Source organism: Lynx rufus, unplaced genomic scaffold, assembly GCF_022079265.1.
Source record: "Lynx rufus isolate CCGP_SWC_20201006 ecotype Redwood Valley unplaced genomic scaffold, mLynRuf1.p SCAF_16, whole genome shotgun sequence".
Taxonomy (NCBI): domain Eukaryota; kingdom Metazoa; phylum Chordata; class Mammalia; order Carnivora; family Felidae; genus Lynx; species Lynx rufus.
This window is the reverse complement of record NW_025814830.1, coordinates 7,205,900-7,227,583: the sequence shown is the minus strand read 5'-3', so window position 1 is coordinate 7,227,583 and position 21,684 is coordinate 7,205,900. Positions and strand designations below refer to the sequence as shown.

The following is a 21,684-nucleotide window of genomic DNA, read 5'->3' as shown; positions in this document are numbered from 1 at the left end:
CCGGGGGCGGGGCCAGAGGACGAGAGGGGCGGGACCTGAGGAAGGGCGGGGGGGGGGAGGCGGGTAAACACCGAGGGGCCAGGGGAGGTGGAGGTGGGCGTGGCTTTTCTACGAAAGGGGCGGGGCTAGAAGGTTACACCACCCGGCGGAAAAGGCGCGGAAGGCGGTCTGAAGGGCGGGGCCTAGATGGAAGAGGGGGCGGCCTCTAGCGGCAGAGAGGCGGAGCCGAGGATAGGGTAGTGAGAGGGGCTCAGGAGGGAAAATGATGAAGGAACCTAGAATGGGGGTGTGGATCTCAGAGTGGGTTGGGGCGGAGCCAGGGGAGGTTTTCAGGAGAGGGTATAAAGATTCTACCGCTCTGAGGCAGGGTCTGAGCTGAGATCCTAAGAGGGAGTGGGAAAGGGGGCAGGAGAAACTACTCAGAAAGTTTGAGAAAAGGGGAGGAGCTCAGATATGGGTGGAGCTTAAATTAATTTAGAATGATGCAGGTAGTTGGGCGGGGTCAAAGACCCAGGAGGTAGAGGTGTGGCCTAGAGAAAATACATAACAACATGCAGGGTTGGGGACACGGCCCAGAAGGTAGGCGTAACCCACCGAGAGGAGGCCAGCTTTGGCTCACCACAAAGTAGCGGCTGAGCCTGTAGTTAAGAGGCGGAGCTAGAACGGAGAAGATTAGGATGACTGAGGCTGTGTGCTTGAATGGATGGACACGAACTGGAAAAGAAGCAACTGAAGTCCCGGGGCAAGACCCAGAAGTGGAGGGGTCGAACTAAAAAAGAAAGGATTTAAAGATTTTGAGGCTGGGGGCGGGACCACGGAAGTGGGCGGAGCTTAGAGGGAGCAAGGTTGGGGACCCGAAACCCAAAGTAGAAAACACTGATTCTAGAATTCGTTTCCCTGCAACACTGTTTACTTCTATGACTCAGTTTCCTCTTCACTAAATCGGAGAGGATGCAAAATCGTGGTAGCACGTGGTAAGTGCTCATTTTTTTTATTATTTTCCGTGACCCAGATCCCAACCTTCGCTTTGAAGGTGCAGGAGAGGGCACACCCAGGAGTCCAATCCCTTCTAGTAACTCGAGTGCAGGTCAAGGACATAGGAAGGAGATTTAGGTGGTTTAAAATCTCACAGTGGAGGGGATTAATGGAGTGGTGGCGGGGCGGGGGGGGGGGCGAAGGGGGGCGGGTGCAGGGTGGAGGCTTCCTGATCCCAGGGCTGAAGGATGGCGGCCTTTGCCCGCCTGCTGGAATGTCTCCTTTGGTCAGCTCGCAAAGAACAGGAGGCAGAAGAGGAGGAGGAGGAGGGACGGAGGACTCACGACGGGCCTCGGTCGCTCCTGGACGCGCCGCGATGCTTCCAGCGGCCACACGGGGGTGCGGCCGCGTCTTGGGGACTGCGCTTTGGGGCGAGCGCTGTGCAGGGCTGGCGCGCGCACATGGAGGACGCGCATTGCGCTTGGCTCGCTCTGCCCGGGCTACCCCCAGGCTGGGCTTTCTTCGCGGTCCTCGATGGCCACGGCGGGGCGCGAGCCGCTCTCTTCGGCGCGCGCCACCTGCCTGGCCACGTGTTTGAGGCGCTGGGCACCGCGCCCGACGAGCCCGAGGGAGTGCGCGGGGCGCTGCGTCGAGCCTTCCTGAACGCAGACGCACGCCTGCGTGCGCTCTGGCCTCGTGGCGAGCCGGGGGGCTCCACCGCCGTGGCGTTGCTCGTCTCCCCGCGTTTTCTGTACCTGGCGCACTGTGGTGACTCCCGAGCGATGCTGAGTCGCGCCGGCGCTGTGGCCTTCAGCACCGAGGACCATCGGCCTCTCCGGCCTCGGGAACGCGAGCGCATCCACAACGCGGGAGGCACCATCCGCCGCCGGCGCCTCGAAGGCTCTCTGGCGGTATCCCGGGCACTGGGCGACTTTGCTTACAAAGAGGCTCCGGGAAGGCCTCCTGAGCTGCAGCTCGTTTCCGCGGAGCCTGAGGTGACCGCCCTGGCTCGCCAGGCTGAGGACGAATTCATGCTATTGGCCTCTGACGGTGTGTGGGACGCGATGTCTGGCGCTGCCCTGGCGAGACTGGTGGCATCGCGCCTCTGCCTGGGCCTGGCCCCGGAACTTCTCTGCGCGCAGCTATTGGACACGTGTCTCTGCAAGGTCCTCGGGGCGGGGCTTGGAGTCATTGAGGGGAAGAAGTTAAAGGATCTAAGGAGGAGGGAGTTTTAGAGGCTTCCTCAACCAGAGTTTAGGACTCCACTAAAGGGAGTGGCCTGCCGGAGTGGGCAGGACCAAAATATGGAGAGGGTGGAGACTGAGGGCCGCCTTGAGTCAAGATGGGAGAGCAGTAACGCAGGATAGGTAAGTGGGAGGGACTTGAGAGAAAGGGCGTGGCCTTCTGGAATGGGACTGCCTAGCATTTAGGAGTTGGGTCCTGAAGTATGATTAGTGCCAGGGGGAAGAGCAGCTAGACAGCAGAGTGGGAGGAGCTTCGGAGAAGGGGCGTGGTCCTCTGATGGGGCTTGGCTAGGACAGTGAGAGGGCGTGGTCTAGGTGATGGGTCCTGGGGAGAGGACTTGGGTTAGACTGGCAGGTGGGCAAGATTTGAGAGAAATGTGTCCAACCAGATTGGGCAAGAGGGCACTAGAACGCTGAGATTGTCGGGAGGCTCCGCTTCCAAGGGCGTGGAGGCGTGCTGGGGCATTCGACCGTGTCCCACCAGGCTCTCTTTCCTCCACTTTCCCCAGGGCAGCTTGGACAACATGACCTGCGTCCTGGTCTGCTTCCCCGGGGCCCCCAGGCCTTGTGAGGAGGCAATCAGGAAGGAGCTAGCGCTGGACGCAGCCCTGGGCCGCAGGGTCTCTGGTGAGCAGGCTCCAAAAGCATAGCGGGAGGGGTGGCCGGTAAGCAAGGACACTCCCATAATCCTTGCCTCCTTCTCAGAGCTGTATTCCTCTGCTCAGGAGCCCCCCAGCCTGAACACGGTTTTCAGGACCCTGGCCTCAGAGGACATCCCAGATTTACCTCCTGGGGGAGGGCTCTACTGCAAGTGAGTCGGGGTGCGGTGAGGTGGAATGGGGGGATGGGGTACTAGAAGGAGGATCCCCTCCTGAGGGTCTCTCTCTGCTCTCCAGGGTCGCTGTCATTGCTGAAGCTTATTCTCGGCTCTGCCAGGCCTCAGGAGGGCGCTGGCAGGTAAGGACCCTCTGTTCTTGAATGTTTCTCTTAGAAACGTGTGACGCAGCTCTCCTACCTTTAGTGTTGGGGAAATTGAGGCCAGAGGAGACAAGGGACTTGCCTCATATGTTAATAAATTCTCACTTCTGGCCCTGAAGCAATGTGCTAGACACGATGAGGCAGGGCACGGGCGGGGCGGGGCGGGGTGGGGGTGGGGTGATGCCGAAGCAGAGAAGACTGCTCCTCCTCCCAACAAATGTGTCCCCTGCATTGCTCTGTAAAGCCCCATGCATCATCCCAAACACCACCCCCTTCATCCATAAGTAAGGCAGAAAAATTCGAGGAATGTTTATGACCAACCCCAAAGACTGGGTGTGCTGCAGAAACCACTGGGATGTCTCCGAGGATGGTCTGGGTCTCGGAGGAGAGAAGTGGTGAACTGGTCCCACGTAGCCTACAAGAATTTGGAGCTGTCCCAAGAGGTGGTGGGTGGAGCCACATAAACGAAGGCGGGGGTGGGGGTGGGGTGGGAGTCACCACCTCAATGGGATGGAGGGAGCTGGGGCTCAAGCCTGCAGTCGTTTGCACGGCAGAGAAGGCAGTTCGGGGAGAGGACTGTTGATAGTTTCCCAGCAGCAGAAGGATGTATTTGTCAGCATTGTTTGCGTTGTAATTGACAGAAGCCCAATTCCACCTGGGAATGCAAGACAGGGAACTTAATGGGTCAAGTAATTGAAGAGTTCGAGGCATGACTACATCCAGTTGTCAGATAACGTTATCAGGAACGATCTCTTAGTTTTATTTGCTCTGCCTGGACTTCCGCACGCAGTAGCAGAGAGTTGCAGCACTAGCCTCCTGGCCCAGGAGCCCAACATCCCCAGCGGAGGGAGTACCCCAGGTTCCCGGGAGCTGAGAACTCACTGGCCACACTGGACCACATGGCCGACCAGTCAGTGTGTCTCTGATTGGCCAGGCTGGGGTCACATGCCCTCCCCAAGCGCCACAGGCTGAGGTCCACTCCACCCAAACCTGATGGATTGAGAGATGGGGAATGGCAGTCCCTCAAAGGAAAACAAGAGCATGGCTTCCAATTCACAGGGGAGCAGACACATAGACCCAAGGAAAGGTTCCTATTGGCCATTTCCCACCTTTTGTGTTACAGAAGGGCCCAAATGGGGCCAGAAAACCCACTGGCACCCATTCAAACTCTTCCTTGGACTTGGAGGCCTGACACCTGTTGCCCTCTGGGGACCCTCTGCCACTTGGGGCCTCAAGGTCACTAAGGAAGAAAACTCCCCTTCCCCAGCTACACAGATCGGCGGAAGGAAGACAAACCGATGGAGGAACCCCAGAATGTTTATTTCCCCTTCTCCTACTTCCCTCTCGCAGAAAGTCTCATGAGAGGGGAAATTCCACTCACCATCTGAAAACAAAAAACAAAAATCAAACCACCCCAAATCCAATGTTTTTGAAGTATTTTTGGGTTGAATGGACCCTTAAGTGATCACACAGTTCAGGGTGCTTGGGTGGCTCAGTTGGTTAAGGGTCGGACTTTTGATCTCAGCTCAGGTCATGATCTTGCAGTTCATGGGATCCAGCCCTGTATCGGGCTCTATGTTGATAGCACAGAGCGTGCTTGGGATTCCCTCTCTCTCCCTCTCCCCTCTTCCCCTCCCGCACTTGCACGCACTCTTCTGTCTCTCTCAAAAAAATAATAATAAGTGGGGCGCCCGGGTGGCTCAGTCGGTTGAGCGTCCGACTTCGGCTCAGGTCATGATCTCATGGTCTGTGAGTTCGAGCCCCGCATCGGGCTCTGTGCTGACAGTTCAGAGCCTGGATCTGCTTCGGATTCTGTGTCTTCCTCTATCTCTGATCCTCCCCCATTCATGCTCTGTCTCTCTCTGTCTCACAAATAAAAACAAACGTTTAAAAAATAAATAAATAAGTACACTTAAGAACAAAAAAGATCGCACAGTTCAATAACCTCTTCCTTTCCTATTTTTCATTTGTTTTAGGGGGAGATTGGGGAGAGTATTTATTATTAAATTTTAATTATATAACTCAAAATAAATTTCTCTTGTAGAAAACAACAACAACATTATTTGTCTTCTCATTTGGCAAATATGGATTGGGTACCTGCTGTGTGCAAGACCCGGCTCACAGCTATCACCCAGGCAGAACCACTGAGATTCCCACCCCTGACGGACCCACCAACTAGTGTGTGGGAAGACAGCGAACAAGAGAATTGATATATCATCTCAGACACTGATAAGTGTCCCGAGGAAAATAAAACAGGGCAAGGTGATAAGATGTCTGCGGGAGGGGGGGCTACTTTGGTTTTTAAATTTTTGAATGGGTCATAAGTTCACTTGGTTCAAAATTCACAGGGTACAAAATGGTATACAATGAAAAGTCTTTCTCGGTCCCCTACCCTACCCCATAGCCACTCAATTTTCCACCTGGGTTTTTAGACAGGGGGATCAGGGAAGCTCTCTGAGAAGGGGGCAACTGAGCATGAGCAGAGACATGACAGAGAACAGGCCAGCCATGCAAATATCCCAGGGAACAGTGTTCCGAGACAGAAGGAGTAGCCAGGCAAAAGCCTAGAGACAGGATGGAACCTGGCATTTTCAAGATGAGGCATGTTATTTGCTATTTGGACCTTTATAGAAAAGTTTGCAGGCGGCACACAGAAGCGCTACCTCTCCCATTTCACAGATGGGAAAGCTGAGACTCAGGAGGAGAAAAAATTTGCCCTAGGTCACACAGAACGAGGGTTCCCATTCTGTTGGATCAATATGTGTTTGAGCTGCTGTTCTGGGCCTGGCTGGATTGAGTGAGGCAGAAACTGATCAAGTCCACGCCTGCCCCCAAAGAATTCGCAGCTTAGGAGACACAGTGGGAAATAATTATAACCTAGATGGATCAGCGTTCAAGATCTCACAGAGCGGGGTAGAGAAGGGAAGATTACTCAGTTCTTCAGAGATGAAATCTGTCAGAGCATGGCCTCGAAGGATGAGGTGAAGGAGGTCAGCACAGCATCCGGGTAGAGAGGACCAGGCTAGCATAAAGGCTGGGAGAGCCGATTCCCTCATCTAGTCGGCTGGGCCCCGAGAATCGTTGGTTTTACACTCATACCTTGCACCCAAACACCACTGTGGGCTCTGAGGGCTCAGGCAAGACGGCTATGGGCCAGATTTATTCCTTACCTCCAGGCCTCAGTTTACCCATTTGTAACCGTTGAACCGATGATTTCCCAGGCATCCTGCCCACGCCTAAGGCACCTCACCCCGGCCAGGTGGCGCTCTACGGGAGGGGCGTGACCACTAGCGGCGTCACGTGGGGCGGGGCCTGCGGAACCTGCTGCGGAAGCCTGGGAGGGTGTCGGGGCTGAGCCCCAAGCCGGCGCGTGGGGGAGGGGGTTCCCAGAAGCTAGCACTAGGGTGGGTGCCCCTGCCTCCGCGCCCTCCGATTGCTGGATGATCCCGCCATCCTCTGCGGGCGAAACTGAGTCACGGCGGGGCGTGCGTGGGGAGGGGGCCAGGGGCTTTATCCACACAGGAACCGGGAGTCCTATCCCCACCCAGGTCCAGCGCCGCACCCCCCCACCCCCACCCCGCTGCTGTGAGTCAGCGGCCGGCCGCGCCCCCTCGGCCCACTTCCTCCTCACCTTCCTGGGGCGGGCGGGGGGCGGTGAGAGGGATGGGGCCCTCCAGGCCCATCGCCCCCGTCTGTGCTGGGGAAAGGGTTCACCCCGCAGGAACCCTTCATAAATTGGCGGAGAAGGGAACTTTGGGAGTCTGAAGGTAGCCTTTAAGGGAGAAAATTTGAGAGAATCTAGGATTAACCAGATCGCTCCCCCCGCCCCCTCCATTAAGCAGAATGTGAAGAAATGGAGAAGTCGAAGGGGAGGGTGAGAAGAAATTGTGTCCCCATTAAGATCCTCCTAGGAATTTCCATCGTGGGAGAGAACGAGGGATCCAGGAAGGAACCCTTACCCTCCACCAAACTTCCCCCCGTAATTTGGGGGCGACCCTAGGCATGCATCCCCATGCAATAACGTTGGGGAAGAGGTAAACAGCGGAAGTCTAGGGTTCCGCGTTGCCCTTTTAAGCGCCCTTCACCCCCCCCCCAAACTGCCTTGAGGTGTCCGCGGCCCCTTTAAGGCGCAGGGCATTGTGGGTGCGGGGAGTGGAATTTTGGAACGAAATGTAGCGAAGAGAAGTACAGTAGTAAGAGTAACATTGTACCCGCCGCCGGCCGAGGGGGCGCGCCGGGGACGGGACGCCGCACCCCCTTTCTGCCGCAGGGACCCCCGACCAAACCTCCAGAGGGAGGAGGCGCCTGAGGACCCGGCCCGGTCCCGTCCACGTTCCCCCCAGGAAGCCGGACTCTATGGGGCGGGACCCTGGGGGAGACTGAGCAGAACCTGGAGCCAGCCCCGAACCCCTCAACCTTGAGCCAGGGGCGCCCCGGGAGCACCCACCCGTGGGTGCGCCGCCCGCCCGCTGAGCAGCCATGAGGTGAGCCTCGAACTGCCTCCAAACCCTTCCGCGCTCCGCGCGGGCTCCTCGCCCCGCCTTTGTCCCCCTCCCCCAGCTTGCTCCGGGCTGGAATTTGGGGACAGGGCACTGGGGGCCTCGGATTTGAGGCCGAGCCCCCTTGGACGAGTTCCAGTTACTGACCACTTCGCCATGACTCCTAAGGCTCGGGGTGGTGCCGCTGAGGTTTTCCTGGGAGCCCTCAGATTTGGGGGCGCTCGGAGGACTCCCGAATTTCTTAAAGACTTTTTCAGAGAACCTCCAAGTTGGCAGCTACTCCCTGCGTGGAGGCCAGGATTTAGGCAGGGCTCAGACCACCCCCCACAATCTCAACTGGGGCTCCAGAAGGGATTGGGGGGGGGACTGGTTTTGGGGGTCCCCGGAACCTGGAAGAGAGATTCGAGACGTAGACCTTGGTTTGAGAGGGGGGGTCTCTCGTTACATGACTCTAGAAAAAGCCTTCTCCAGTGGGACCTCGCTTAACTTCGGGGGTGCTTCACCCCCCCCGAATTTGGGGGGCCCTCATCCTCCGGTGGAGGTTGGTGCGGGCGAACCCACAGACCCAGGCGCAGCCTCGAGGGGTCTGGTTGGGACTCCCCACCCCCGCCGTTCCCCACCCACATTCAGCTCTAAGCAAGCTGTGCCTAGGACCGAGCCCGAGCGCTCCCCGCGGAGGGCGGCTCCCGGGCCCGGGGCCAGAAGGGCGGCCCCTCGCCCCCACCTGCGCGGTCCTGGGGAGGGAGGGGGCGCGGCAGCTGGGGGAAGAGGGGCCTTTGTCTTCCTGACTCACCTGTCGAGACAGCTGGTGTGGGGGGGCGGGCAAGGAGCGCAGTGGGCCGGCTGCTTTCCCCACCACGCGCCTCCCCCTGCTCTCACCACCGCCCCCCTTCCCGGCCATCCGGAGCCGTTGGGTTGGAGGGGGCACGCTGTGAAGCCTCAAGGTCACAGCCCTCTCCCCCTGGGACCCAGGCTTCCAAGACAGCTCCAGCTCTCTTCCCAGGAATTTAATCCTGGGGGTGGGGGGCCCAAAGGACCTGGGGATTTTGTCTTACCTGGGCCTCCCTGAGAACTCCTGGGCTCACCTGAGGGCGGGGCCGGTGTGGGCTGGGGGACCGGAGTAGACCCTCCCCCCATTCTCCCCTCCCCCGGCCCCCCATAATCTCTCCCTTGGGGCCTGAGCCTGACAATACTATCTCCCTTCCTCCACTCTCTCGGGGACTTCCTGCCCCCAAAGCCCCCGGCTTCAGGGGGGAGGCCCCTGGGACGACTGGGGATTAACCCCCTGGTGCCCACGTCCTCCCACTTCCCTCACGTTCCCCATGCCCCTGCCCTCTGACATTAAGAGTGGCATTCCTGTTGGTGACCATTAGAGAGTCCCCTCCGCATGTGAAAGTGCTTGTAGGAAAATTTGGAGCAAGGGGAAACCCACAGACACCCTCAAGATCTCCTGCCTACCCCCATTGTAGCAACGTGTCTTCCAGGTCTGCCCTGGAGAGGGGGCTTCTTTCGGGAGCCAGGCTCTCTTCCCTCACCCTCTTCCCGGGGGACTCTCCTCTCCCACTGCCCCCCCCAGCCCCGCCCCTTGCCCCCCCCTCGCGTTTCCGGTCCCAGGCCCGTGGAAGGCGGATGGCGGATGTCCGAGTTAGTGCTGCCTCACTCACTGTGAGACCGTAAAAGGGCAGGAGCAGCGTCTGGGCCGGCCTCCCACCCCCCTCCCCCAGTCCCTGAGGCCTTGGTCCTCCCACAGGCCCCCCCCTACTGTTGGATGCGGCCAAACCTCCCACCTCCTGGGGGGTGGGGGCAGAAGTTGAACTAAAGCCTGTCCCACCTGGGGTGGGGGGGGGGTGGTCTTCCCTGCTGATGGCCACACCCAACTTCCTGGGCCGTGCCCCCTCTCCCAGGACCGCTAGCATTCAAAAAGACCCATGCCTCTGCCTGAGGGCAGCTGGAGAAACTGAGGCTCATGGAGAGAAAGGCCTGGCCCGAGATCCATCAGAAGTTGATAGGGTAGATGGAAGGGGAGGGGACTGGGATCTTCTGATTTCTGTCTGGTTTGGCTGGGGAGAGTCTTGGGGGCAGTCGGAAGAGAGGATGTTAAAATGGCAAATTACGGGGCTCCTGGGTGGCTCAGTCGGTTGGGCGTCCGACTTCGGCTCAGGTCAGGATCTCACAGTCTGAGTTCCAGCCCCTGTCGGGCTCTGTGCTGACAGCTCAGAGCCTGGTGCCTGCTTCAGATTCTGTGTCTCTCTCTCTCTGCCCCTCCCCTGCTCATGCTCTGTCTCTCTCTGTCTCAAAAATAAAAAAAAAATAATAATTAAAAAAAAAAACATTTAAAAAATTTTTTAAAAAATGGAAAATTACAAGATATAGTTCTTTTTCTCCCAGTTTGACAAATATTTGTTGAGTGTCTGCCGTATCCGAGACTCAGCTGGAATTCTGGGAAGGCAGAGCAAGGGGGCAGAGGTCTGAGAGTCTCGGGGCAGAAGGGACTCAAGTATTTGGGTCCATTTCTTTCTTCTTCCAGTTACGGTAATTATTATTACCATTAAATTTTTTTTTTTTTTTTAATAATGAGACCATTTGATCAGACATCTACTCAGTGCCGGGCACTGTATTATGACTGCCCCCCTCCATGGGAAAACCGAGGCACAGAGAGTTTAAGTAAATCACTTATTAAAGTCTGTGGAAGTAGGCAACTTTGGATTTGAACTCAGGGCCGTCTCAGGGCTTTTAATGCTCTTAAAAAAAAAATACAAGTAACGTGATTTTGCTGTATGAACACTTAAGATAATGCAGAGAAGCAAAAAGAACCCTTTCTTCCTGTTCATTTATGGGAAACTGAGGCTTTTTGGGGAGGAGGGACTAGAAAGAATCCACACAAGCCAAAGACCTGGTTCCTCATCCAGGATGGCTTCCAAGGTTTGTAGTTTGGAAAGGTGGTATGCGCCTGGGGGGACTGGATTCCAAGTTTTATGGTTTAAGGAGGCTGTGGGGTGAATCTTGAGAGGGGAATGAAGCAGGGGAGGGAAGGGCAAGCCTCTAATCTGGAAGGCTTGAGTAAACCAGAGTGACTATGCGTGATTGCCTTCAGTGACGAGGAGCCCTCTTGCTCCTGTTCTGACTCCCTTGTTCAGCCAGTACCAAGTCCCAGGTCCTGAGTTCAAGTCTTTTCTTATCTCTTTGAATCCTTAGAGAAAACCCAGTGAGTTACGGTTTCCAGGGCTGGAAACTGCAACTCAGAGAGGTGAAGCCACATAGCACGGGGGTGACTTGAGCCCTTTGTCATCCACCACATGTTAGCACTTTCCAGAATGTAGGGACTTATGGGAAGGTATAGGTCCTGGGCTGGCTGGGATTTAAGGCTCTCTCGTGTCAAATCAAGGGTGCGAGACCCCGGGAGACTGGGGGAATCAGGCGGACCCCGTTTCAAACTCACTCCCTGCTGCCCGGGCTGTGGGATTTTCCATTCCAGCTTTTTTTTTTTTTTTTTTTTTTTGCCTGGTTTACAGTTTTATTTTTTGAACTTGAGTAACGAAGCAGCATCTTATAGGTGACACCAGCCCAGGGTTGAAAAAGAAAAAAGAAATAAGCAATTCAAAAGGGTAAACCGTCCTAAACGTCCATTTCCTCCATCCTTCCTCAGGCCCCCAGGGGCCCTCCGGCCTGCCGTGGTTAGTCTCCTGAGAAGCAGCCCCTGCTTATATCACCTCACCACCCTGTGTGCAGATGTATTTATATCCTCTCACCTTTTTTTTTTTTTAAACCTCTGATATGCACCACTTTATACCTTGCCTCTTAAAAAATTCAGCTTAGCTGTTTCCTCTTTAAATGAGACTAAGAACTTGGGTAGACTAGGGTACAGACAGGAGCCCCTCCGCTTAACTTGCGAAATGACCTGGGACAAGTGTCTTTACCCCTCTGTGCCCATAGTGCTTCATCTGTAAAACGGGTAAAGCACCAGAGCCCATGTCCCAAGGTTCATTGGGCAAATTGGGGCTCTGTACCTACAACAGTGTCGGGGACGCAGGCTAACCCATAAAGGTGGGCGCCTTCGTTAAGAGTTTTCCCTTTAACGATTAACAACTACTTGGCGAATGTGGCAACCATTGCGTGTCCATTACGTGCCAGGTACATAGGTTGTGGGGACACAGCGGTGAACAGAGACGAAAAGAGTTGCTGTCCTGACAGTTTGGTAGGAGACAGGGATCTGTCAGGAAGGATCCCTGCTGAGAAATAGGGAACATGGGATGAGAGGGAGGAGTTTTTCCAGATGGAGTAGTTGAGGAGGGCTTCCCGGAAGAGGTGACATCCTACGGGGAGACCTGAAGGAGGCGAGAACCCAGGATGAGGAAGTGCACAGGTCCGAGGCAGGAATGTGTCTGGCATGTTGAAGGAGGGCCTGACAGCGGGGCTGGAACAGAGCAGTGGTGCCGGAACAGCGAGCTTGAGGGAGGGAAGGGATGAGATCAGAGGTGAACACGGATCAGACAGGCCACAGAGAGAAGTTGGCTTTTATTCTGCGGGAGCCGCGGGAGCTTCCGAGAAGAGAAGGGCCACGATCCGACTTGCGACTTGTGTTTCAATAAGATCCTTCTGCCGTTCACGGGGACGCTGTGGCCTGGAGAGGGTCAACTCCCCGCTTCTCCAGCCGGGCCAGAGACTCAGCAGGGCAAGGCTGCTTGGGAGAGCAAAGTGCAGGCAGGGTGGAGTGGCAACCATAGCCCCGGGCGCCTGGCCAGAGTCTGCCCTGGGTGTGGGTGGCAGGTGTGGGCGAGCCCTTAACCCTGCTCTGCCAGGGGCAGCGGGAGCCAGAAACAGTCCCCGAGGCCGCACTTGTCTGGAAACAGCACCTGATATTTGGGTGGGGCCCACGCAGTCTCCCCGGTGGCTACGACTGCGGGCTTGAGAGCCAGGTGGCGGGGGTTCAAGTCCTTGCTCTGCTGCTTACCAGCTGTGTGATCGAGGCCAAGTCACTCCACCTCTCTGGGCCTCCATTTATAGTCCTCACTTGCAAAATGAAGATAAAATAGTGCCCGTCTTGGCGGGCTGCCGTGGGCATAGAATGGGTGTCCCTTTGCAAAGGGCTTAGAGTGCCTGACCGGCTCTAGTGCCCGATGGGAGGGAGGCGCTGCGATTACATAAACGTGCGAGGGGGAACGGGGGGTTGGGGGGGGGGCTCAGCTTCCTGGCCTAGGAACCGGGGCCTGGGCCTGCTGAGGGGCTTTCCCTGCCCTGTCTTTTACAACGTCAGCGTCACGCCCCAGCCCCCAGCCCTGGCAGAGGCAGAACCATTGCCAAGTATAATTTATCTCCCCGGAAACCCCTGACCACCAACTTCCTCTTTTCAGGAAAAAGTCTGCTGGGGGTGGGGTGGGGCGGGGTGGGGACCAGTGCTTCCCTCTGGTCTGTGTGTGACCTTGGGCAAGTCACTTCCCGTCTGGGAGCCTGAGTTCCCTCACTGGGGGAGGGGGCATGGAACCTCTCCGGGACTGATGGGGGCTCCGGGGAGATGTGGCCGTCTGACTCCCCAGGGGTGTCCGTTCAGGGTGCCGTGAAAGGGATGCTGACAGTTACTAAGCACTCAGTACGTGCCGGGCACTCTGCCAAGGGCTGTCTGTGCCCAGACTCGTTTACTCCTCCCACTGCCCCGGGAGGTGGGGACTGTCATTTCCCCAGTTTGCAGGCAAGGGAGATGAGTACCTGGGTGGGAAGGTGCTGGCCTGAGTCACATGGAGTAGGCGCCTCAGGGAGCATTTGAACCCACGTCTCTGAATATCAGATCCTGAACTCAGAACCGGTGTCCTGACTCCTCCCTGCCAAAGCTGAGTCAGATGTCACTTCCTCCAGGAAGTCCTCCCTAACCCCCAGGCCAGGGCAGGTGCTCCTTCTGAGCACCCCAAGCCTGGCCTTGGGCTGGCACTGTCCCTGGACAGGACTGTCTACTGCCCTAGAGGGTGGGGCCGGGCCTGTCTGGATCACTGCCCAAGACATAGGCTTGAGAGAACAGGGAGCGTCTGCTGATGGCGGCTGGTGCCCGGGGGCCGGATGGATGGGGCGGAAGAGCCTGGGATCTAGCGTCCGTGTTCCGCCCACACCGCAGACCTCACCCTTCCCCTCCCTGAGCCTCCGCTTCCTCCCCTGACCTGAGCCGGGGAGTGAGGGCTGTGGGGGAAGGGGGGTGGTCAAGCACCCTGGCAGAGACAGGGAAACCGAGTCTGAGAGCACCGGGCGGGGGCTGGTCCCCAGTGCTGCGCAGAGCTCCTGCCGGGTCCCCCCTGTCCTGCTTCTCCTGAGCCCCCGTGTCCAACTCTTACCCGCTCCCCTGAATCTCCGTCCGTCTGTCTCGGACTGTCTGCCTGTCTCTCCTCACTCACTAGGTGCTTGTCTGTCTCTTTCCCCAGCCCCTGTCTTCCCATTTGTTCCCTCCGCCTGTCTCTCTGTCTCTGGCTCTCCCTCCCTCGCCCGTCTCCCCACATCCGTCAGTACATTTGTCTCTTGCCTCTATCCGTCTGACTCTTCCTCTCCCTCACGTTCCCAGTTGGCCTCTTTGTCTGTCTCCCTTCCACTCAGTCTGTCTCTGTCCCACCTGTCTGCTTCTCTCTCTCAGTCTCTGCCTCGGTCTCCCTGCAGGCCTGTCTCCCCCTCATACGCCGTGAATCTCCAAATCTCCCCGGGAGACCCGGATGGAGGTGACCAGCCCGTGGAGGGTAGGGCCCGTGCTCGGCTGTGCTAACCCGCCCTTCTCCTTCCTCCCCCCCCACCCCCACCCCGCAGTGAGACCGTGATCTGCTCCAGCTGGGCCACCGTGATGCTTTACGATGACACCAACAAGCGATGGCTGCCGGCAGGCACGGGCCCCCAGGCTTTCAGCCGCGTCCAGATCTACCACAACCCCACGGCCAACTCCTTCCGGGTTGTCGGCTGGAAGATGCAGCCAGACCAGCAGGTGAAGCCTCCGCCTCCCTCTCCCTCTTCCCGTGCGGGCTCTGCCCCCCACCGCTGCCCCCACCATCCTCACCCGCCTTTCCCCTCCTGCCAAGGTGGTCATCAACTGTGCCATCGTCCGGGGTATCAAGTATAACCAGGCCACCCCCAGCTTCCACCAGTGGCGCGACGCCCGCCAGGTCTGGGGCCTCAACTTCGGGAGCAAGGAGGACGCAGCACAGTTCGCCGCGGGCATGGCCAGCGCCCTCGAGGCATTGGAAGGTTCGAAACTGGGCAGAGGGGACCGCTGAGCCCTGCCACTTTACCGCTCTCAAATTAGCCCCATTTTTTAAATGTTTATTTATTTATTGTTGAGAGGGCGAGCGCGCACAAGCTGGGGAGGGGCAGAGAGAGAGAGGGAGGCACAGAATCGGAAGCAGGCGCCAGGCTCCGAACTGTCCACACAGAGCCCCACCCGGGGCTCGAACCCACACACCGTGAGATCACGCCCTGCACTGAAGTCAGATGCTCAACCGACTGAGCCCCCCAGGCGCCCCAAATTAGCCCCGTTCTCATTCATTGCTAACTCACCGCTACCGTGGAGATTCTACGGTGAGGATTTTGCACGGGCCCCTCTGTGCCCCCCATGTGTAAAACGCGCGACTCCCAGGTGACCGCCTCCCCGACCAAGACGGAGATACTTCCAGGCCCCAGAAGGCTCCCTGTGCCCTTTCACTAGGTGCCCATTGTAGTGATACGTCATCGGTTAGTTTTCTGGCATCGCTATGAAGAAAAAGACCTCCGATCAGTGTGAAACGTGGACCTGCTCTCCCCCCCCCCATCCGCCCCAGGCGTGTAGGTAGACGCGGGTTCCAGTTCAGCTGGGGTGGGGCCTGCGCCCCTGCATTTGTAGTAAGCGCCCCGGTGAATATGGGGCTGCCAGTGCACAGACAATACTCTGAGGAGCAGGGCTTGAGGAGACCGGCGTCCGGGGCGGCCACCGTGGCACTTCAGATACCCCGATGGCAGAGGGGTTCGCTTCCCGGGGCAACCTCAGTGCCAGTGGGGGAAGGGGTTGCCCGTCTGGGGGCACAGAAAAAGATGGTGGGTGGTTCAGGTTGTGGGAACCAGAGGCTTGGAGGCGGGTGAGGAAGAGGCTCTTGACCTTTCTGGGAAAGACATTCTTGGGCTGGGGTCTGAGTGGCGGTGACGGTGGTTAAAAACCTGGACGCCGGAATCAGCCCGAATTGGCGGGGTTCATGCAAACTCTGGTCCGCAAGACACGGGGTAGGTGACGGCCCCATGGGCATCGCTGCCCTCGCTGGGCATCATCACAGCACCCGGCTCGAACCAGTTCTGTCAAGGGAGGCTGGTGGGGGGACCTTCGACCCACACCCGAGCCCGAGGGTCGGGGTCCTGGAGGAAGAAGGAAGCGAGAGCCTCCGGGCGAGATTCCTGGGAGAGCTGAGCCAGAGAGCTGCTGGGTGGGGCCGAGTTCCAGGGTTGACTCACCACCCTTTCCACTCTCACCTTCCAGGAGGGGGGCCTCCGCCACCGCCACCACCAGCAGCACCTTCCACCTGGTCTGTCCAGAACGGTCCTGCCCCAGAGGAGGTGGAACAGCAGAAAAGGTGGGGCCAGCCCCTGGGTGGGGAGCCTTACCACTACCAGCGTTCTAGGATGTTCCAGAACCCCTGACTCCCAGAGTCCGGCACTCTCCAACTTTGTTTCCCCAGTGTTCCTACTCCCAGGGGGCTAAGAATGAAGGGCTTTCAGAAAACCCCACCTCCTGGAGAGTTCGAGAAGTTCCCACACCCAGAGTTGCAGCACGTTCTGACCCCGTCAAATCCTGGTCCCCACATTCCCAGAGTCCACAAGTCGGTTGTTTTAAAAGATCTTGGGCATTTTGTGATTCAGACGTTCTTGACGGTCGATGACTAGAAGCCTCACATCTTGGTCTCCCTGTCCCTGCCCTTCCCCCCAACTCTTTCCTGGGCCCCCGGGGGGGAGGAAGGCAGTCAGCCCCCCCCCCCCCCGGAGACCTGAGAGAGAAGCCGGGAGGTTGCAGGCCATCCTCGGGGACCCCGAGTGATAGCAGCTCTGTCGCCCCTTCTCAGGCAGCCCCCGGGCCCGCCGGAGCACATGGAGCGCCGGGTCTCCAATGCAGGTGAGTGCTTGGTGGTGGCCTTGGGGGGACGTGGAGGCGGGACTCCCCAGAGGAGGGGGGTGGGCCGGCTGGACAGCGAGGGGCGAGGCTTCTCTCTTAGCACCCTCTTTCTCTGTTTCTTTCAGGAGGCCCACCTGCTCCTCCAGCTGGGGGGCCGCCCCCCCCTCCAGGACCTCCCCCTCCTCCGGGTCCCCCCCCACCTCCTGGGGTGTCCCCCTCAGGGGTCTCGGCCGCAGGGCATGGAGCAGGGGGAGGCCCGCCCCCTGCGCCCCCTCTCCCCACAGCACAAGGCCCCAGTGGTGGCGGAACTGGGGCCCCCGGCCTTGCGGCCGCCATTGCAGGAGCCAAACTCAGGAAAGTCAGCAAGGTGAGGGGGCCAGGTCCCGCAGGATGTGGGGTGATGGGGCCCTGATGGGATAATGGAATGAGGCCAGAGTTGCCCGGGGGAGGGGGGGGTGGGGGAGTGTCACAGGAGGGCTGGGGGAGGGGGGGGCAAGAGGCCTGTGCATAAAGCCCCTTCCTCTTTGTAATTTCTCCAGCAGGAGGAGGCCTCAGGGGGGCCCTCAGCCCCCAAAGCAGACAGCGGCCGGAGCACGGGCGGGGGGCTGATGGAAGAAATGAACGCCATGCTGGCCCGGAGGTGAGCCTGAGCCTGGAGCCTGGAGCAGTCAGTGCCTTGGAAAGCTCTGGAAGGCTCCCGAGACCAGCAGTCATCACCTGGAGATTCCAGTTCAGTAGGGCCGGGCTGGGGGAGGGCTCAGATTCCCAATGCGTTTGTTTCTTTGGGTGAAAGTTCCCTCTTTGACAGCCAGGTTTGGGATCTCATGCTGGAGATTCCATTCTCCTGAGATGGCTGAGGTTTGCAACCACCCAGGTGGCCTCTAGAATGTTCTAAAACCCAGAATTCTAGGACCTCAGGAGGTCTCCCCTTAGGAGATCCTGCCTGGGCATCTTGGACACTCAGATTCCTAGAATCCCAAGCAGCGGAAGACAGAGAGCCCTCCACCCTTAGCGCGTTGTGCTTCCCAGATGGGAGCAGTGTAAGGCCCGCACCCCAGCTGGAGAACAGCGCTCTCTTTAACTTCTAAAACTCAAGTTTTAGAGAATTCCAGAACTCTACGCCTTAGAATCCACCTTTCTAGAACTCTGGTTAAGAACTACCGAGTGGCTGAGGGAGGGCTGAAGCCATCTGTTTTTGCCTGTCCCTCCTGCAGAAGGAAAGCCACACAAGTTGGGGAGAAACCCCCCAAGGATGAATCTGCCAATGTGAGTTAGGGGCTCTTCCTGCCACGTGCACCTTAGGCTGTACCATTCGGGTAGGGATACTGGGGAGGGCGGTGGGGGTGTGCTAGGAATGGGCGGGGTTTGAAGCTGGAGGAGGAGAACGAGCCGCCCGTCTCATGACAGTTTTATTTCCCACCAGCAGGAGGAGCCAGAGGCTAGAGTCCCAGCCCAGAGTGGTGAGTGAGCCGGTCCGGCCACAGGAGCTATGTGTCAGGATGCCCTGTTCTCACCCGGAACGCCCCTCCCGCCCCCTCCCCTCCATGGGGGAGTCTGTGCCAACACTGCTGGGGATTGTGGTCTCCGGAGACGTTTCTTTGAACAGGGGCTGATGAAGCTAGGGGGTGGAGATTGAGGCAGGACCTTCCTTGCCCCTGATCTTCCCGATTCATTGTCTTTCCCCCAGAATCTGTGCGGAGACCCTGGGAAAAGAACAGCACAACCTTGCCAAGGTGGGCCATCAATGCTGGGGCCCCATCCCCCCGGAAATAGTCGGATTTGCCCACTTTGTAGGAAGGAACACCATGTGACCCTTGGAAGGGGAAGCAGGGGAGACGGACCCTCTCTCTAACCTCATTTCTATTCCAAACCACACCGACTCGCTAGGATGAAGTCTTCTTCTTCCGTGACCACTTCTGAGGCCCACCCCTCTACGCCCAGCTCCAGTGATGAGTCAGACCTGGAGAGAGTCAAACAGGTAGCTCAGGGGAGGGGCCAGGGGTGAGAATCGGGGGCTAGAAAGGGGCCACGGGAAGACAGGAGATCTGGGTCCAAACGCTGCCGCTGGCCTGCCCTGTGATTCCATGATAAAGCCTCTGAATCCTCAGTTTTCCAATCCGAGACATGGAGGGATTCAATCAGGTCGGGAGGACACTGAAACCACAGCCTCCTCTGCCAGTGCCCGGACAGACCTTACTAATCTATCACTGCGCTCCTTCCTGAGGAGTACCCAGAGTCCTTTCCAGCACACCAGCCCCAGCCATCCATCACCAACTGGAATTGGCAGGAGACTGGAATGTATTTGCCAACCCCGGTACTGGATGTTCTCCAGTACTTTTCATCTGGCTCCAAGGATCCAGAATTTTCCCCTAGAATTCTCCAGTCACTCTATGGCTTTATCAGTGATGTCATTGTGTGTGTGTGGGTGGGGTGTGTGTGTGTGTGTGTGTGGTCCTTGAACCTTATTCCTCGGGCCCTTCAGTCATTAAGAAAGGGAGGATTCATTTCTACAAGTCCAGGTACCCTTCCTGACTGGTTACACCCCATTATTTCCAGGAGCTTCTGGAAGAGGTGAGGAAGGAACTGCAGAAAGTGAAAGAGGAAATCATTGAAGGTGAGGCGGTTTTTTAAATTTTAAATGTCTAGTTTGGAGGCATCCCTTGCAGAGAGCCCTGTTCTGGAAGGGAAGGGGGAAGAGGCTCCGCCCCTGACCTCTGCCCCTTGTTTCCTTCCAGCATTTGTCCAGGAGCTGAGGAAGCGGGGTTCCCCCTGACCACAGGGCTCCCGAAAATCCCGTATGTCCTTTCTGCACACCCCGCCTGTCACCCTGCTTTCCCTGCCTCAACTTGACTTGGAATTGGCTGAAGACTACACAGGAATGCGTCGTCCCCGCTCCCCATCCTACTTGGAAAATTCCAAGGGGGTGTGGCTTCCTTGGCAACGTGCCCACACCCATACTGGCTGCTGATTGGCTGGGGAGGCCCCCACCCTTTGCTCCCTTTGGTCCTTCCCCTCTCCTTGGGGCTGGTTCCTCCGCTGGGGATGTACCAATGAACCCCACAGTAAGGGGGGAGGAAGGAGGGAATCTCACATTCCCTTGTTCTAGATTCACTTTAACGCTTAATGCCTTCGAATTTTTGTTTTTTTAAGAAAAAAAAAAAATATATATATATATATATTTAGGTTTTTTGGGGGGGAAAGGGAAATTTTTTTTTCTCTTTGGTTTTGATAAAATGGGGTATGGGGAGTTTTTAAATGCTGTGCCCCAGGCTTGTCCCATTTGGGGCATTTAAGGGGGGGGTGTCCCACCAGGCTGGGGGCACCTCCACCCCCCACCCCAGGGAACTCCCTTCCCTTTGGCTCCTTCCCCTTTTCTATGAGGAATTAAGATGCTGTAACTTTTTGGAACCTCAGTTTTGTTTTGTTTTTTTTTTGTTTTGTTTTTTTATTTGGGTAGGTTTTGGGGGCCAGGCCATTTTTACCCCCTGGGGAAAATAAAAGGAGGGAGAAAGGAAAAGGGGAGGAAACCTCCCCTCTCCCACCTTCACCTTTAGCTTCTTGAAAAATTGGCCCCTACGGAATAAATCTGCCAGTTTTTATAAATGCTAAGGTTTCTGGAGTGATTTGAAGGGCCGCTCTGATGAAGACGGGGATGTGCCCCTCCCCCAGCAAACTCCCTTCCCCTCCTCTTCCTGTTCCGGTTCCCACGGGGCTCCTGCACCTGGGTGGTCTCAATACCCTCTCAGCCTCCTCCTGTCCCCAAGCCTCTTCTGGGCTGCCTCCTCATTCCTTTCCCCCCTGCACCAAACAGTTCAGTACCGTAGAGAAAGCTAAGCATGGTCCTTCACTGACTGTGTGGCATCGGGCAAGTCCCTTTGCTACCCCTGGGCCTCAGTTTCCCCATCTGGGAAAGGGCTTACGGGATGACTCTGCCCTTCCTGTGGGACTCATCCCAGCTTCTCTCCTAATTTCAGTGAGCCTTGTACCCATTTTGTAGATGTACGTCATGGTTCTCTGACACATTCTTAAAGATGACTTCTTTACCCCAGAGCTCCTTTAATTATAAAATATTTACAGTCTTGAAAAAATATATAATTCAGAAGTCACAGAGCTCACACACACCCCCTTCAGTGGTTCAATGGGTTGGCAGGGGGTAGGTGGGGTAGAAAACCCTGCCTGGTTGGAATATTCCATTCGGATGGGGGTGGGGGACTTCAGAGCTGAGGGGCAGGTGGTCCCACTGCGTGAAGGAGGGTGAGGGTGGGCTGGGCGATCAGTCCAAAGGCAAGAAGGAAGAAGGAATCCCTGAGTACTTGAGAGCAGGCTTGGATGGGATGTGACAAGTGACCCATGTAGCAGGGGACTGGGTGGGTCCCTATGAAGGGCTAGCAGGGAAGGACAGTGGAAAAGGACAACAGGAGGTCCAGAACTTCAGGTACACAGAGCCTTAGACCGACACAGAATGGCCCATCCCCAGGCAGGACCAATTTTTCTGTCCCAGAGGACCAAGTCCTGTTGGAACAGACCACAGGCGGTGGGGAGACCCTGTACCATGGGTTATGCCACAGACTAAAGAGGGGGGTATCTGTTGGAATGATCCACTTGAGGGGGTGACCTGCTGAGGTACGAGTGGTTGGTGGACTGAAGGCAGGAGCCACAGGGTGACTCACTGGGCAGAAGGCCCTCCAAGACCCATCCTTCTCTGTCCCCTCCAAAGTGAGGTAGATGGAAAGTGACCGGGTCTGTAAACCCACTGGGAGCTTGCATTTTCTTTACAATGGTCTGCACCAATGAAGAAGGGGGAAAGGGCGTTCTGGTGTAATGGATGGGGGGTGGGGAGGGACCCTACTCAGATAAGTGGAAGTGTGACAGAATGAGCTGGCTGGGTCCATGT

At 57.3% G+C, this 21,684-nt stretch overlaps 3 protein-coding genes across 12 annotated transcripts; 2 read left to right on the top strand and 1 right to left on the bottom strand.

The window, feature by feature from the left end:
- Positions 1-1,168: 1,168 nt before the first annotated feature.
- Positions 1,169-4,403, top strand: PPM1N (protein phosphatase, Mg2+/Mn2+ dependent 1N (putative)). Of its 2 annotated transcripts, none has more exons than XM_047077827.1 (5): positions 1,169-2,141; positions 2,729-2,846; positions 2,945-3,030; positions 3,116-3,176; positions 4,321-4,403. In XM_047077827.1, the coding sequence occupies exons 1-4, from the start codon at positions 1,224-1,226 to the stop codon at positions 3,131-3,133; spliced, it is 1,140 nt and encodes a 379-aa protein (XP_046933783.1). In that variant the 5' UTR covers positions 1,169-1,223; the 3' UTR covers positions 3,134-3,176; positions 4,321-4,403. The 2 variants fall into 2 exon arrangements, with proteins under 2 accessions (XP_046933783.1, XP_046933782.1); XM_047077826.1 differs by having other exon boundaries at positions 2,925-3,030.
- Positions 3,483-9,260, bottom strand: LOC124511019 (mycosin-5-like). Of its 7 annotated transcripts, none has more exons than XR_006961798.1 (4): positions 8,490-9,260; positions 7,844-7,979; positions 6,829-6,969; positions 3,483-3,852 (listed from the first exon to the last, which is right to left on the bottom strand). XR_006961798.1 is itself a non-coding variant. In XM_047077832.1 (4 exons), the coding sequence occupies exons 1-4, from the start codon at positions 8,831-8,833 to the stop codon at positions 4,575-4,577; spliced, it is 366 nt and encodes a 121-aa protein (XP_046933788.1). In that variant the 5' UTR covers positions 8,834-9,260; the 3' UTR covers positions 4,497-4,574. The 7 variants fall into 7 exon arrangements, 1 of the variants encoding a protein (XP_046933788.1); XR_006961800.1 differs by having other exon boundaries at positions 9,155-9,260; XM_047077832.1 differs by lacking the exon at positions 3,483-3,852 and adding an exon at positions 4,497-4,581 and having other exon boundaries at positions 8,752-9,260.
- Positions 7,339-20,393, top strand: VASP (vasodilator stimulated phosphoprotein). Of its 3 annotated transcripts, none has more exons than XM_047077831.1 (13): positions 7,339-7,681; positions 14,474-14,645; positions 14,740-14,905; positions 16,161-16,254; positions 16,741-16,790; positions 16,916-17,157; positions 17,333-17,430; positions 18,005-18,056; positions 18,214-18,250; positions 18,478-18,523; positions 18,678-18,768; positions 19,347-19,404; positions 19,526-20,393. In XM_047077831.1, exons 1-13 carry the CDS (start codon positions 7,677-7,679, stop codon positions 19,561-19,563), a joined length of 1,149 nt encoding a protein of 382 aa, XP_046933787.1. In that variant the 5' UTR covers positions 7,339-7,676; the 3' UTR covers positions 19,564-20,393. The 3 variants fall into 3 exon arrangements, with proteins under 3 accessions (XP_046933787.1, XP_046933786.1, XP_046933785.1); XM_047077830.1 differs by having other exon boundaries at positions 7,341-7,681; positions 17,330-17,430; positions 18,217-18,250; XM_047077829.1 differs by having other exon boundaries at positions 7,342-7,681; positions 17,330-17,430.
- The last annotated feature ends 1,291 nt before the right edge of the window (positions 20,394-21,684 follow it).